The sequence below is a fragment of the Ovis aries genome, chromosome 2 (genome assembly GCF_016772045.2).
Source record: "Ovis aries strain OAR_USU_Benz2616 breed Rambouillet chromosome 2, ARS-UI_Ramb_v3.0, whole genome shotgun sequence".
NCBI classification, from domain to species: Eukaryota; Metazoa; Chordata; class Mammalia; order Artiodactyla; family Bovidae; genus Ovis; species Ovis aries.
The window spans coordinates 52,218,922-52,233,948 of record NC_056055.1 but is presented as its reverse complement, the minus strand read 5'-3'; the positions used below and the strand labels follow the sequence as shown (position 1 = coordinate 52,233,948).

Sequence of the window (15,027 nt, the reverse complement as noted above, 5' to 3'; positions counted from 1 at the left end):
TTCTAATAGAGAACACCAGTCTATCTTGTTATCATAACTGTGTGGTACATGTTGAAATAATTTTTGACATATTTGTATCTTGAAATATACAATGGATTTACCTAGTGTTTAATTAGATGAATGAGTTGAGTAGTACAGTATTTTTATGCATACAAAGTTCCCCAAATCAACTCACAGTTCATCTACTAACCTCATAATTTTCTACTTCTCCATCTTCCACATCCAATTCAAAGCTGAAAGTTGGGCCCACTGCAGGTGGCACTGGAAGCATTGATCTGCAGTGAAAATAACCAACACAAGGATTGATACATTAATGAATTATATCAATGAATAGGATGAGAAGAACATGGCCAGTGCTACAGAGATAAAGAATGGTCAGTGTTGATCAGTGACAACCCTTTAAAGAAACTGATTTTACCAGCAATAAACAATTAAAAACTGACATTAAAAGAATATCATTTGCAACAGCATAAAAAAAACCATGAAATATTACAGATGAATTTAACAAAACATGTGCAAGACCTGTAAAATAAAAATTGTAAAAATACTGCTAGGACAAATTTGAGAAGGTAATAGAGAGAGAAATATACCATATAAGTAGGTCAGAAGATTCAATATTGTTAAAGATGTCAATTCCCTTTCAAAACTCACTATAGATTTCACGTAATCCCTACCAAATTCCAGCTTTTTTCAAGTAGAAACTGGTTTTAAAATTTATATAGACATGCAAAAGACTTTAAATAAAATCAGTTTAAGAACAAAATTGGGAGATTTATAGTATCTGTTTTTAAGATAATAAAGATACAATTTTCAAAATACTATGATATAGGCATATAGCCCTCTGGTATAAAAACAACATTCCCTAGCCTTTCTAGAAGTACTTACAGACATGGGTCTAGATTCTAACCATTAGGATCTCAGCAGGAGTCATACATGCAACTTCTAGGAATTATCCTTGAGAGGAAGCGGGTAGGCAGAGAGATTCGGTTTCATTTTTGCTAGCTAGAATGTGGATGTGATGGCCAGAGCCTGAGAAGTCATCTTATATCATGCAGCTGCTGCTGCTGCTAAGTCGCTTCAGTCGTGTCCGACTCTGTGCGACCCCAAAGACCGCAGCCCACCAGCCTCCCCCATCCCTGGGATTCTCCAGGCAAGAACATTGGAGTGGGTTGCCACTTCCTTCTCCAATGCATGGAAGTGAAAAATGAAAGTGAAGTCGCTCAGTCATGTCCAACTCTTAGCGACCCCATGGACTCCAGCCCACCAGGCTCTTCTGTCCATGGGATTTTCCAGGCAAGGAAGCCATAAAATTTTGAGGATGGCAGACCCATTCCTGAGCTATGGAGCTAACAGACCATGTCTGAATCACCTAATTCTAGACTTCACTTCACGAGAAAGGTAAAAAGAACTATGATGTTTCACCTATGGGTGTGTCTGTTACAAATCTAATCCTAGCAGAGTATTTCTAAGGCACAGATATAACTTCTCTCTCTCACTTCCCTTGAGAGAAGTGGCAGCATTAAGTGCTAGATAACCATGGAAAGCGGCAAGTGATGCCTCCTGTGAAAGAGGCAAACCATTTAAGCTTCTCTACCTGACTTCTGGTGCACCCCTGCCCCCACTTCTCCCCTGACCTTGCTCAATGGACCCCCACCCCAACCTCTTAACATCAAATAAAAACAAGTAGCTAAGACACATAAAACTGTTCATAAAGGGAAGAGTATCTCAAGGGTGTCAAAACTCAGAACTCATTAAAAAATAAGACAGAACTTACAACACATATGGTAGTAAGCTGGGATGGTAGGGGGGTGGTGGTATGGGCTGCTGGGATCTGTATCTACTGCGTCCTGTGAGCCTCCGAGGCATAAATGGAGGATAAGGCTGTAGAGAAAGAATGTTAAGACAATTTAAGATCATTCCATATCCACAACTTTTTCAGGTGCTGAATAAAGGCTCTTCTTTTTTAAAAACCTAGGTATTGTTCAAGGGTATTTAGTATTTCTTAAATGTTAACAAAGGTGCAGCAACTAGTTTAAAACAAGAATACTCTTAGGTGTGCTTCTAAACACAATTTTCCAACTGACTGCAAGAATACATTTAAAATTTGAAACATGTAGAGTTATACTGAAGCAGAACTCAAAACAAGTTAGTTACCAAAGCAAGCAATAACTTAATAACAATGAATGAAAACTTACTACTCCATACGAAACCTCCTGATGCAAAGGATCATGTGTTAGGAACTGCAAAGGAGCTGATGGAGGTAATGTCGGGGGATGGGCAGATGGAGGGTAAGTAAAACCTCCCACAGGAAGATGTTCTCCTAAGAGTTCCACTTCATTTTCTATCCTTTGCAGAGGCTGAGGGGGGGGAAAAGCAAACAAATATACTTCCAGTGTTTAGACAGACAGACTGTGCTTTATAATAAAAATTTAAAAAACCCAAAGGTATCTTTTGGGTCATGCATTTCCTGATGTTCACATCAATCTAAATTCATACATGTGGACATATAGCCTACAGTAAAATCTTACTGCCTTTAACTGAATTTCAATAAGAAAATCTCTCAAAACATGTTATTACACATTTCCACTATTCACTAAAGGATACATTTCTTTCACTATTTGAACTTTCCCTTAAAAATGATATAAGGAAAGACAAAAAGTCATGTAGTAAACCAGTTACATAAAAGTTGAAGTTACTTAAGTCATAGCACACTGAACTACATCAATTTCAGACACGACCTTTAACAGATGAAATCAAAGATGGTGTGCACTGTAAATGGGAACTAGGGCTAAATAGTTTAGAACACAGCAGGAAGTTATTTTATAGTAGAAACCTTATGGGCTTTGGCACTAGACAAACTCTTGGTGCTGTAAATAATGAGCCCTGTGGCTCTTATAGAAATTACTTAATCTGAACCTTACTTAATCTGTCATCTGTAGAACTGACATGTTCACAGCCTACTTCCAAAGTGTGATTTGAACACCAAGACAATGTTCAGAAAGCACACAGTGCTTTGCAAAGCACATAGCCTATGTTGCCCCCTCCCTTCAATCTTAAAAAAAAAAAAAAAAAAAAGCTTGAGATAAAATTCACTCTGCTAAGGGGTACAATTCAGTGGATTTTAGTATCTTCACAAGAGTTGTACAATCATCACCACTATCTAATTTCCCTCAGTCCTTCCCAAGTTCTAGACAACTGCTAATGTACTTTATATTTCTATACATTTGCTTATTTTGGACATCTCATATATATGGAATCACACAGGATGTGGCCCTTGTATCTGGCTTCTTTCACTTAGCATGGTTTCAAGGTTCATCCATCTTGTAGTTTGTATATTAGTACTTTGTTCTTTTTGGAGTTGGATGGTCATCTACTGGATACATATACCATGCCTTGTTTATCTACTCATCAGTTAATGGACACTGGAATGTTTCTACTTATGGCTATTAGGAATAATGCTGCTATGAACATCTGTGTACACATTTTGGGGCTGATGTTTTCAATCTGATCTCTTGGGAACATGTATTCTTAAATGTTAGTCTAACTTCTTCCCACAGTTAAGAGAACAGCAACACATTATTCAAATACAAGTAACTGCTAACAGTTACTTTGGAAGCTTATGTATGCTTGTATGATGGCTAAATTTAGTTTTAACCTTGAATTCCCAGGTACTGGAAGCTTCCTAAGGAACATCCTGGCATGAATCCTGTCCTGCTTCTAATAAAAGATTTTCTTGTGGGAGTAGTTTCAACTTTTCAGATTAGCCAAACTTCTGTCATAATTGGCTCCTAGTTTTCAGGAAAGCAGCCAAGTAAGCTCGTATCTCACCTCTTCTTGAGACTAAGCATGGTGTATAAATCCTAAGTAAAGCATGGTCAGGCTCTGTTAGGGTAAACCATCAAGCTCCATTCACAAGGCCATTTCCACTCAAAGCATTTCCATATGTTCTCTCCCTTATTCTCCTTTAATCATGGTTCAGATGTTCAACTTGGCCTGTCTAGAATACAATGGGGTCTTCTTCCTGTGTGTTTCCTCCAACTGATCCCTCCAGGCCCTGGAAATATTATGCTTCTCAGCTATATTCCAGCTCCAGTACAGAGTGAACTATGCTAACAGAGTATCTCATCTACTTTTCATCAGAACACAGCATAAAGCCAGACTTTGGAAAAAAACAATTGAGGTTCAAAGGATTACTTACTTGCTTAAATTAATATAAATATTATTCTAACAAGTATAAACATTTTTATAATATTTTCATTTTCCCATTTTAGAAACGTATGAAAGGAAAAACTAGAACTCTGTTTTTTTTTCCAGATTCAATTTCCAAAGGATTGCAGATACAAAAGAATAAATTTGATTAGACAAGTTTCATATAAAATAACTAGAAAAACTTAATAAACCAAGTAACTGTAGGTACAATTACTGCTTATATATATTTCTATGTGTGGGGATTCTTAGTTCTTTTAAGAACCAGGAAAGTGTCATAGTTACAATTTTTAAATGATAACTTAAACATCTATTAAATTAATCTGTCTTTTATATCTAAACATTCTGTAAAAGTTAAAAGACAAAAAAGATACGTACCGATCGTGACTGCTGTGTTTGGAAAGGGACAAACTGGCTTGGAGGTGGCAAATGAGGAGGATGATGAGGAGAAAGATGGGGAGGATGTAAAATAAACGGATCACTGGAAATAAGGGGTGGAAATGCAGCATACGGTACTGGCAAGTGCTGAACAGAACATGCTTGAAGCATCTGTAAAAGAAATCATTATTTTTTGTTGAGAGTATCAGAATATAGTAATTTAAAAAAATACTATACAATCAGATTGAAATGTTACTGCCACAGTCCTCCCAGAATCATAAAAATGTCTTAATAACCTATAGTAACGAGATACTTGTGCATTTTTGCATTTATTAGTAAAATAAATGGTAACTAGTAATTATTCTGGATTTTACGTAGCTCTTACAAATCAGTCAAAACACTTATCTTTTACTTAAGCTTTTGTAATACCTAAGAAAATAAAGGGAAAGTGCCAGAGAAGGAATCTCTTCCCACTTGGCTTAAAATGTAGCAGACATTACTACTTTCCAAGAAGCTGTCCTTTTCAATCTTGTAGATTTTTTTATTTCTAAGAGCGCAATTCACAACTAAATGCTTTATGATCTCTCAATATTTTAGTTTGCTAATTTAGCACACTGGTTCTATAATCTATTAATGAGAAACCATGCATGGGTAAATTAATCTATTAAATTGGTATATTTGTATGTGTTTGTTTTAATCCCAAATTCAGACAAGATTATTAGGATTATATTAAGATTTAGCAAAGTGCTTTACTTTGAAGACTTTATTGACCTTAATAAGTCATTTAAATACTTTGGTTTTCAGCAACCTATTTTTCAAATAAGAGGGCTGAACTAGGGGCTGGTAAAGGATAAAGTATAAGCTTATAAGAGGCAAAGAATTGAGTGTGAACTCTTGTTTTCTCATGCTAATTGCTTCTATGATATTAAGCACACCATTTTCAATTTCATCATTTAGAAAATGAGGGTACTATTTTCATCACAGGCTTCCTATAGTATGGAATAAGTAAGTCTAAGCAACTCAAAGTGCCTATTAAAAACCCAGCAAGTGCTGAGACTATTAATGTTGATCACCAAATTCTCTGAGACTTTATTACTAATCAGTTCAATATCCTAAGTTAAAACCTGAAGGACAATCTTTATTAAGGTTTAATTATAAACAGTGCAGACATGTGAAGGAACATGCTTTGACCTTCAAAGAAATGTTAAAATATGTGTAATTTAATCAATATAAAAACATATCAAGTTTTAAAGCTAATTCTACTGAACTGTTACTGTACAGGTGCAACTGAGATTTCTGTTGCAATAAAATTGCATTTTTTTACTTGAAAGTGAAAAGCTCCAAGTTTCTTGCGTTTTGTTGATATAACATATTTAGCCACTCTATAGAAGCACTGCACAGACTTACTGGAGGAGGCACACTACAGACAGGGAGGTGCTGTCCACTGAAAACCACAGAGCATCCTGGGACCTGTTGTGTACTGCAAGCAGGGATGTGCTGGCCTGTGCAGAGGGGAATCCCATGTGGTGCCACTGTTGTTACTGTGTAAGAAACAGGGACGGTGCCCTGATGGAGCTATTAGAAGAGAGAAACAGAACAGAAAGACTTGAGTGTGAGTTTGGATAAACTTTTAACAGTTTGGATAAAACATCAATTATTAAAAATTAAAATCTGGGCATTTATTGATTCTACTCTTAACTGCACAGATTGTTCACAATGTACTTCTGCAACAGTTTCAACCAAAATATTCTTGTTACTGTAGAGAAAAACTGTTTAAAGAGCAGTATATGATATCCACTGAACTGGGCCTGACTCTTCGCTCAAAAAAACTTGAAAAGTCCAGGAGATAATGAACTGCTATATTAACTCTTCAAGCCTGCTCTACAGAGCAGAAAACTTTTCTAAGGAGGAAATCTGGAAAAAAGAAACATGTCTGCTAATAACCTGATCACATTCAACAGGAGGGAAAAAAACCATTTGTTTAATTGCAACTAGTGAAATGTTAAGTAGCATTTTAAAAAAATTAAATAATTCCCTTCTCCCCTGGTCAGTTTTATTCCCATCCTATCTGGAAGCAAACAACATTTAAAAATATGTCCTCCTGTATCATTCTCCATGAGCATATAAACATAAGCATGAACTACTGTCATGCTTGTTTTTGTTCTTAACAGAAATGAGATATTACCTTGCAACTTACTTTTTCCAATTAATATTGTAGATATATCTTTAAAGAAATTAAGGCCAATTCATTCTTTTTGACACTAACAAGATATTTCAAATACAGTCATCACTTTAACACAATCCTATCATTCATAAAGGACTTTAAGTTGTATTCACCTTTTACCAATACCAAAAACAACCATAAAAAACATCACTGAACATATATCCTTACACATTAGTTTCATTTATTTCACAGGGATTACTGGGTAAAGGGGTAAATATATTTTAAACTTTAGCAAAAGTCTGGATGGATTAAATCACAATCCCAATGGTAGTAACAAGACTCTCAGCACCTCCACTCAAGGCAGATGTACAATATTTGCATAATAAGCATGCTTGCTTGTTATACAAACACTACAATGGGGGAAGGGGGAAAAACCAGTATCTACCGGGTTTACTTTAAATTTTTATTTCTCAGATTAGAGAGGTTGAACACCTTTTAATATGCTTATTATCACCTAGATTTCCTTTTATGTAAATAATCTATATCCTTTGTTCACTGCCCACTTTCTACAAGGCTGTCCATTCACATTAACTTATAGTTTGGCTCTTTACTTAGGGATACATGTAATATTTTCTCAGTCTATGATCTCTCTTTTGATAAATCTTTTATTTAATGGTAAATCAACATTCCCCTTTCCTCTAAACTGAACTACCTCTTTCTTTCTATTCAGTAACTTCCCAAACATACCTAGATCTATTTTGCGCCAAATTTGTGTTGTCTCAATTACAGTCTCTTACTAGAAAAGTCAGTATTTAGTAAGACAAGTTCTTCTCATTATCATACTTTCTTCTCATTTTATTTTTGGGCCATTTTTATACATTTATTCTTATGTAAATAACCTCAAATAATTTTATTCAGTTTCAAAATCCACTGGAATCCTAATTTATATTAACTGTATTAAATGTTATTTTACAAAGAACAATTTTATATTCAGGCTTTTTGTTAGAATATCATGTCACTACATGATCACTACTATAGTACTATACCTCCAAGAAATTAGGTTTCTTCATAAATAATACCACTTACTAAATTTATTACTCAAAATTCTTTTGTAAGTTTGGAGGCTTTGTTATACTGCTGATAGGTTACCTATTTCCATACCAAATTGGTTAATTATTCTGGCAAAAATGCCTTCATACAGCTTTATAATTAATCCTAATAACTGGAAGAGCTACTCTGCCCAACTTGCTTTACTTCAGAATTATATACCAAAAGTTCTCTTAATTGGCTTAAAACACACTGTTGGGTCCCACACCTGATAAGTCTAGTGTATAGTTTGAGAATCTGCATTTTTAATAAATGTCCAGGTGCTGCTGCTGCTGATCAGCAAATTCAAGACATACTTTGAGAACCACCTGGCCTCAGAGACCCAAGACCAAAGTGTCAGTTGGCCAGCTATTTCACTGAGAGCCAGAGAAGTAAGTATTTTAAGTTTGTGGGCCATCCTGGTCCCCGCACAAAGCACCCACAAATGACAGATGAGCAAACAAGCATAGCTGTATTCCAACAGAACTCTACAAAAAACAGCCAGCAGTAGTTTGCTTTTTCCTGCTCTAGATAATCCTTGGTCCTTTAAAGTGCTGTAGAAATAGCAGAATCAGTTTCTCAGGTTACACCAAAAGCTTACTGGAAATTTACTTGGAATATACTAATTCTATGTATGTGAGTTCTGAAAGCAGACAGTTTTTACAAGTTTGGATCTTTCAAGCCAAATATCTATTTAGACAGTTTTGTAATCAAAAAGGACTCGAACATCTTTTGTTAAGACTCTTAACTTCCTTCATGTTATTCTGATTTCAGTTGTACTTTCTTATTTGCATATTTGATATGGAGAATTTCAAACATGCTCAATGTATGTACAGTATAATGTACTATACATATATATGTACTATGCATATAGTATAATGAACCCCTGTATCTATCACAGTCTCCAAAACCAAAAGACCATATATCCTATCAACTCCTCCCTTTCTATACTTTATTGAATTCTATGAACCTATCGCTTCACAAATACTTCAGTACTTATTTCTAAAAGACAACACTTAAAATAACCACCACAGCCAATATCAACATATCTTAACAAAAAGTTCCTAAAAAAAAAATGAAGTCAGTGTTCAAAACTTCAATTGTATAATCAAAGTTATACATGACTTAACTTTTCTTTACTTTTTCTCAATCAGTATCCAAGAATGGTTTACATATTACAAACAAAGAGAATGTCTCTTTAAATTTATAGTTGCCACTTTCATCTCTTCTCCTTACCCTCAGTGCCCCAGCTTATATGTTGAAAAAACTGAGTTGTTTAGTATAAGTATATATATATGTTTTAATTATGCTGACTAGTATAAAGAAATACAACTGATTTGCTGTATTGTTGCTTTAATAATTTGGGATTTTCTACCTGTATGATTATCTCATCTGCAATTACTTATGACGCTATTTGCTCTTTTCTTATTCTTACCCTATATCGTCAGTCCTGGCCTGTTGTTTAGTCAGGTCTGACTCTTTCACAACCCCATGGACTGTAGCCTGCCAGGCTCCTCTGTCCATGGGATTTCCCAGGCAAGAATACTGGAATGGGCTGCCATTCCCTTTCTCTAGGGTATCTTCCCCACCCAGGGATCAAATCTGCATCTCCTGCATTGCAGGTGGATTTTTACCACTGAGCCACCTAGGAAGCCCCCAGTCCTGGCTTAGATTCCAGGATACTGAATAGAGGCAGTGATAGTCATCACCCTGGCTTAGTCCAGGTACCAGCAAGAAAGCACTCTTAAGTTTTACCGTTACTTATGTTGCTTGAAATGTTATGTGAACTCACTGTGGATCTATTTCTATTGGTTTTCATTTATAGTCTTTCTTTCCTCATGTATTTGGTTAACTTTGTTTAATGTTTACTGTCCTTGAAAATTTAGTTGAGGAAATTCTTTGAAAACTAGAAGGAAGATTTCATCCTCCAAAGAGAACATGCATGTCTTCTAGGCACCTGCAGTCCCAAATACTTTGACTAACTTCACAGTTGATGTGAATTTGACTGCAAATTACATCTGGTGCCAGTTACTCTTATTGTGCTGAAGCTGAAGCTCCAACACTTTGGCCACCTGATATGAAGACCCGACTCACTGGAAAAGACCCTGATGCTGGGAAAGACTGAAGGCAGGAGAAGGGAGTAACAGAGGATGAGATGGTTGGATGGCATCATTAACTCAATGGACATGAAACTGAGGAAACTCTGGGAGATGGTGGTTGTCCTTAATCAGTGGGAATGCTCTCAATAATCCTGACTGACAGCTCTAGAAAATAAAGTTCCCTTTTCCCATTTTAAGATCTTTTATTGGATATGATGGCAAAATTTTATATCTTTGCATCTATTAACAAAATAAAGCATTTTCCCTTTATATTGAAGATTTCCTAATGTTGAATTTATCCTGCACCATCAGGATAGACTACTTTACTATAACACTAGCTATCATTTATTATTTCAACATCCGGATCTATACTTAAAGAGGGAAAGTAGTTGAAAAGTTTCATTTCCTGTACTGTCTATGAGGTTTTATTATTAAGGAGCTTCACATAATATACTTGGAAAATTTATACCTATGGCTTTCAGTTCTTTATAGAAATAAGAATTCAGATGTAGTCTATAAACAGGTTTTTAATTATGCCTTCAATTTCTTCCACAGCTGTTGGTCTGTTCAGGTTTTCTGTATCTTGCATTCTTCCAGTATTTACATATGCAATTGTTTCAATACTCAGGGGCTTCCCCGGTGGCTCAGCATTCCGTGTCTTAGTTTGCATCAAGCTTTGTGGTATATGTTATACAGATGAAGGCTCAGACAGTAAACAATCCACCTGCAATGCTGGAAACAGGTTTGATCCCTGGGTTGGAAGATCCTTTGGAGGATGGCATGGCAACCCACTCCGGCATTCTTGCCAGGAAAATTCCATGGACAGAAAAGCCTGGTGGGCTACAGTTCAAAGGGTCACAAAGAGTTGGACATGACTGACACAACTGAGCATGACTGACTCAAGCAATATGACACAAATGAGATACCACCTCTTCTGAAGACTTCACCTTTTCTTTCTTTGATTCCACCTCTACCTACCTTCTCTTTCCCTACACTTTACTAACCAACCCCGCAACCCTCGTGTATCTTTCTCCATATTTTTCTCTATGTTCAGTGTCCTATGTATACAAATATTTAATTGTTATGTTTTACAAAACTGAACGTAACACTTAATTCAATTTTGCTTTTCTTGCTCAGCAATGGTGTGTAGGTATTCCTGGCATAATTCTAAGTAATTCTTTCTAATAGTTATAGTCCATGGCATGAAGGTATCATAATTTATCCTATTATTCTAATGATAAGCAATCACTTCATTCTTTGTTTCTATGGATTTGCCTAATTTAGACATTTCATATAAAAGAAATTATACAAACTGGGGCTTTCTGTGACCGGTTTCTTTTACACAGTATGTGCAAGATCGTATTTTCTTTCAATTGTCACTATATGGTAGTTTCATTGTTTTTTATCTTCCAGTGCTGTAATTTTTTTTAAAAAAAGAAAAACTGAATGCTAGTCTGAGTTTCTTTCCATTGTAATTTCTGCTGTCTATAAACTTGAAAGATTTTTTTTTTCCCTAACCCTTAAAATCCAGGAACTTTGTAAGAATATGTCTAGATTTGTATCTCTGACCTCAGAAAATCATACAATTTTGGTCAATTTTTGGTCTGGCAAACCCTCTTCTCAGCTAGTTCCTCAGTTCCTGGCAGGAACAAAGGGAAAGAAAGCTCAGTACTTGTCATCTCAGTGGAGACCTAGGAAAACTTGTAAGCAAAGCTGCACCCAACTGTCTTGCCTACTGGATTACTCTAGAAGAAACTGGAAGGAAGCAGAAAACAGGAGTATATCCTCAAACCACTAGCTGACCGACTGACATTGCTATTAAATTCTCTATCAGTCATTTCAAATCAATTATTACAATGAATCATTCTGAGCTTTTATAACCCTGATCTTAATTTTTTTTAAGTTCAACATTAAGGAAGCTGTGTAGTAAATTTTAATCTTCAATGAAGAATGATGAACTTATCCAAAATAGATTCATTTTAGGTAAAACTATTTCCTTTCAGGTAAAAGTAATCTACAACAAAAAATAACCAACCTAAATAAACTGCTACCAACTTTGAGCATCTGTATCTGGATATTCTGTTACTATACCTGATCATGTATGTCAACCATTACTGCATTCTGCTGGGGTGGATGAGCAGCAGGGTGTAACAGACGGGGAGATACATTCGGAGGGTGGAAGGCTCGAGGTTCTTCTATTGCTTGCTGCTGTGCATAAGGGAGATGGTGATAATTTTCATCTTGACTAATGGAATTAAGTCGAGACTGACGATCCCTTCTTCCTCTCTGACGCCTGACAGGAGGACTGTAATATAGTAAAAATGTCAAAGAGGTTGTTATAATGTTTACTGCTGTGATCCATCAGGATTCTGCACTGTCTCTCTTTGTAATCCATTAGCAGTATAGTATTAAAGAATTGCTGTGTTTCATCACCAGCTCTAAACACAAAATAGAATGCATGTTTTTTAAAAAAAATAACAGAAGAAAACAAAATTAATAATCAGCTCTGAGAGTTATTTAGAAATCAATAGCCAATCACTGTCATTTTGGGGGTGGGGGTTTAATTATATAAAATTGCCCTTTTTATAGACAAATATCAGTAAGTTCTTATGATTTAACCTACTATTTTTAACCTACTATTTGTCCCTTTTATTTTATAAACATTATAAAACAAATTTTAATCTGCATGTATCTTGGCAGTAATCCCAGTTATGCCTAATGGGCATTTTATATTTGTCTACTGGCTAAGGCATATAGAAAAGACAGTTCCCACATGCCCAAAATGACAATTTAAAAAAATGAGTAATAACTAAAAAACATTTAATCTATTTACAATTGCAAATAACTGAGTAACAATAAATACTGAGAATGAAAATGACTATGAGATAGTGTCAGCATAAATACTCTAGTGATATACAGAATTTTTAGGTAGAATTTGGCTACAGTGTCAGACTTTATTTTGGGGGGCTCAAAAATCACTGTAGATGGTGACTGCAGCCATGAAATTAAAAGACACTTACTCCTTGGAAGGAAAGTTATGACCAACCTAGATAGCATATTGAAAAGCAGAGACATTACTTTGCCAACAAAGGTCCGTCTAGTCAAGGCTATGGTTTTTCCAGTGGTCATGGACTGTGAAGAAAGCTGAGCACCGAAGAATGATGCTTTTGAACCATGGTGTTGGAGAAGACTCTTGAGAGTCCCTTGGACTGCAAGGAGATCCAACCGGTCCATCCTAAAGGAGATCAGTCCTGGGTGTTCATTGGAAGGACTGATGCTGAAGCTGAAACTCCAATACTTTGGCCACCTCATGCGAAGAGCTGACTCACTGGAAAAGACCCTGATGCTGGGAGGGATTGGGGACAGGAGGAGAAGGGGACAACAGAGGATGAGATGGCTGGATGGCATCACCGACTCGATGGACATGAGTTTGAGTGAACTCTGGGAGTTGGTGATGGACAGGGAGGCCTGGCGTGCTGTGCTCCATGGGGTCGCAAAGAGTCGGACACAACTGAGTGACTGAATTGAACTGGCTACTGAAAGAAATCACTTTCACTCTCTATGCACTTGTCATCTACATAGTTAAACACAAGTAACAGTTGTTACCATAAGTAGACTTCTATTTTCCACATCCCTTAATTCCACAATTCAGCTCCACTGCTTTTTATAAGGGCTCAGCATGGGTAGCAATTTGAAACAACAGCAGGCCTCAATAAAAATGTACTCCACGTCAGGCACAAGAGGCAAAGCAGCCCCCCTCTAGACACAGCTGCACACAGCCATCCCAGCAGTCTTTACTGAGGACAGGTCACCTTTCCCTTAATTGTTGTACTCTGCACCTCTAAATCTGTTTCTTCTCTCAACTGCCCAATCTTAAAAAGAACAAGGGACCCTCTTTTGTAGTATCAATTTCTCCAGTGCTCTTAATACTAACCCTCAAGGTTCCTGCTCCATTCATTGCTTCCTCTATCTTTATGTTCAGCATAACCTTTTTGCATTTCTGCTTCAAAACCGACAAACTATATTTCATTGATTTTCAGGTGCCATCTACCTTAGAATTTACTTTAATGTTTTATTTTGAGATACTTTTCATATAGTCTTTGCATAACCCTTACCCAGCTTTCCCTCATGTTACTATCTTCCATTAGAAAAAAAAATTATCAAAATTAAGAAATGAACCTTGGTATCATACTATTAAACAACAGAATGTATTCAGATTTCACCCAAGTTTTCTAACAATGTTCCCTTACTGTTTCAGAATCCGATACAGGATCCCATTACTGCAGAGTGGTCATGCTTCTTTAGTCTTCTCCAATCCACGCAGCTCAGTCTTCCACGACCTTGATACCTCTGAAGACACACTTACTCTGCAGAATGCCCTTTAACCCAGGCTTGTCTGATGTTTTCTCATGACTTGCATGGCTTACATATTACTGGAAAGGATATCACAGGGTGGACAGGCCCTTTTCAGTGCACTGTACAAAGGGCCCCATGACACTGATATGCATCACGCATGCTTACGTATGTATTACCAATCACTTGGCTAAACAGGTTTCTGCCAAGACACTATTTTCTTACGGTCCATGGCGTTGGTTGCCAGGAGAAATATCAACAACCTTAGATATGCAGATGATACCACTCTAATAGCAACAAGTGAAAAGGAACTGAAAAGGTAAAAGAGGAGAGTAAAATGGCTGGCTTGAAACTCAACAATAAAAAAACTAAGATCATGGCATCCAGTCCCATCACTTCATGGCAAACAAACAGAAGGGGAAAATGGAAGCAGTGATAGATTTTATTTTCTTGGGGAGATACTCTGATTCATGCAAATATTCTGCTTTTGCTAAAAGTTTGCATATAACTTTAAATTGCATGAATGGATCTTCAGCAATCACTCTATTATGATATTCTAATGGTGATTTTCTACTCCCTTCATTTCTTCCATATATATCAACTGCAGTTCTATAAAGAAGAGTTGCTCCTTCTCTCTCACTTAGTTATTTATGAGTAGGGGCTAATGGACATTTATTTTATTCTTTAGGTGATAATCCACAGTCATTTTATTTTGTTGTTCAAATTATTTTAACTCTGTTC

The 15,027-nt window shown here is 36.3% G+C and overlaps 1 protein-coding gene across 22 annotated transcripts in view; it reads right to left on the bottom strand.

The window, feature by feature from the left end:
• Positions 1-15,027, bottom strand: part of RNF38 (ring finger protein 38) — a 129,106-nt gene that overhangs the window by 19,452 nt on the left and 94,627 nt on the right. For 19 of the 22 annotated variants that reach the window (XM_027964416.3, XM_042243246.2, XM_042243247.2 and 16 more), the window contains 6 exons: positions 12,025-12,238; positions 5,992-6,159; positions 4,585-4,755; positions 2,196-2,357; positions 1,775-1,881; positions 191-275 (listed from right to left, as the gene is read on the bottom strand). In XM_027964416.3, coding sequence (XP_027820217.2) covers positions 191-275; positions 1,775-1,881; positions 2,196-2,357; positions 4,585-4,755; positions 5,992-6,159; positions 12,025-12,238 — 907 coding nt within the window. The remainder of the gene's footprint in view (positions 1-190; positions 276-1,774; positions 1,882-2,195; positions 2,358-4,584; positions 4,756-5,991; positions 6,160-12,024; positions 12,239-15,027) is intronic. The other 3 variants (XM_042243248.2, XM_060409296.1, XM_042243249.2) reach the window with 2 other exon arrangements.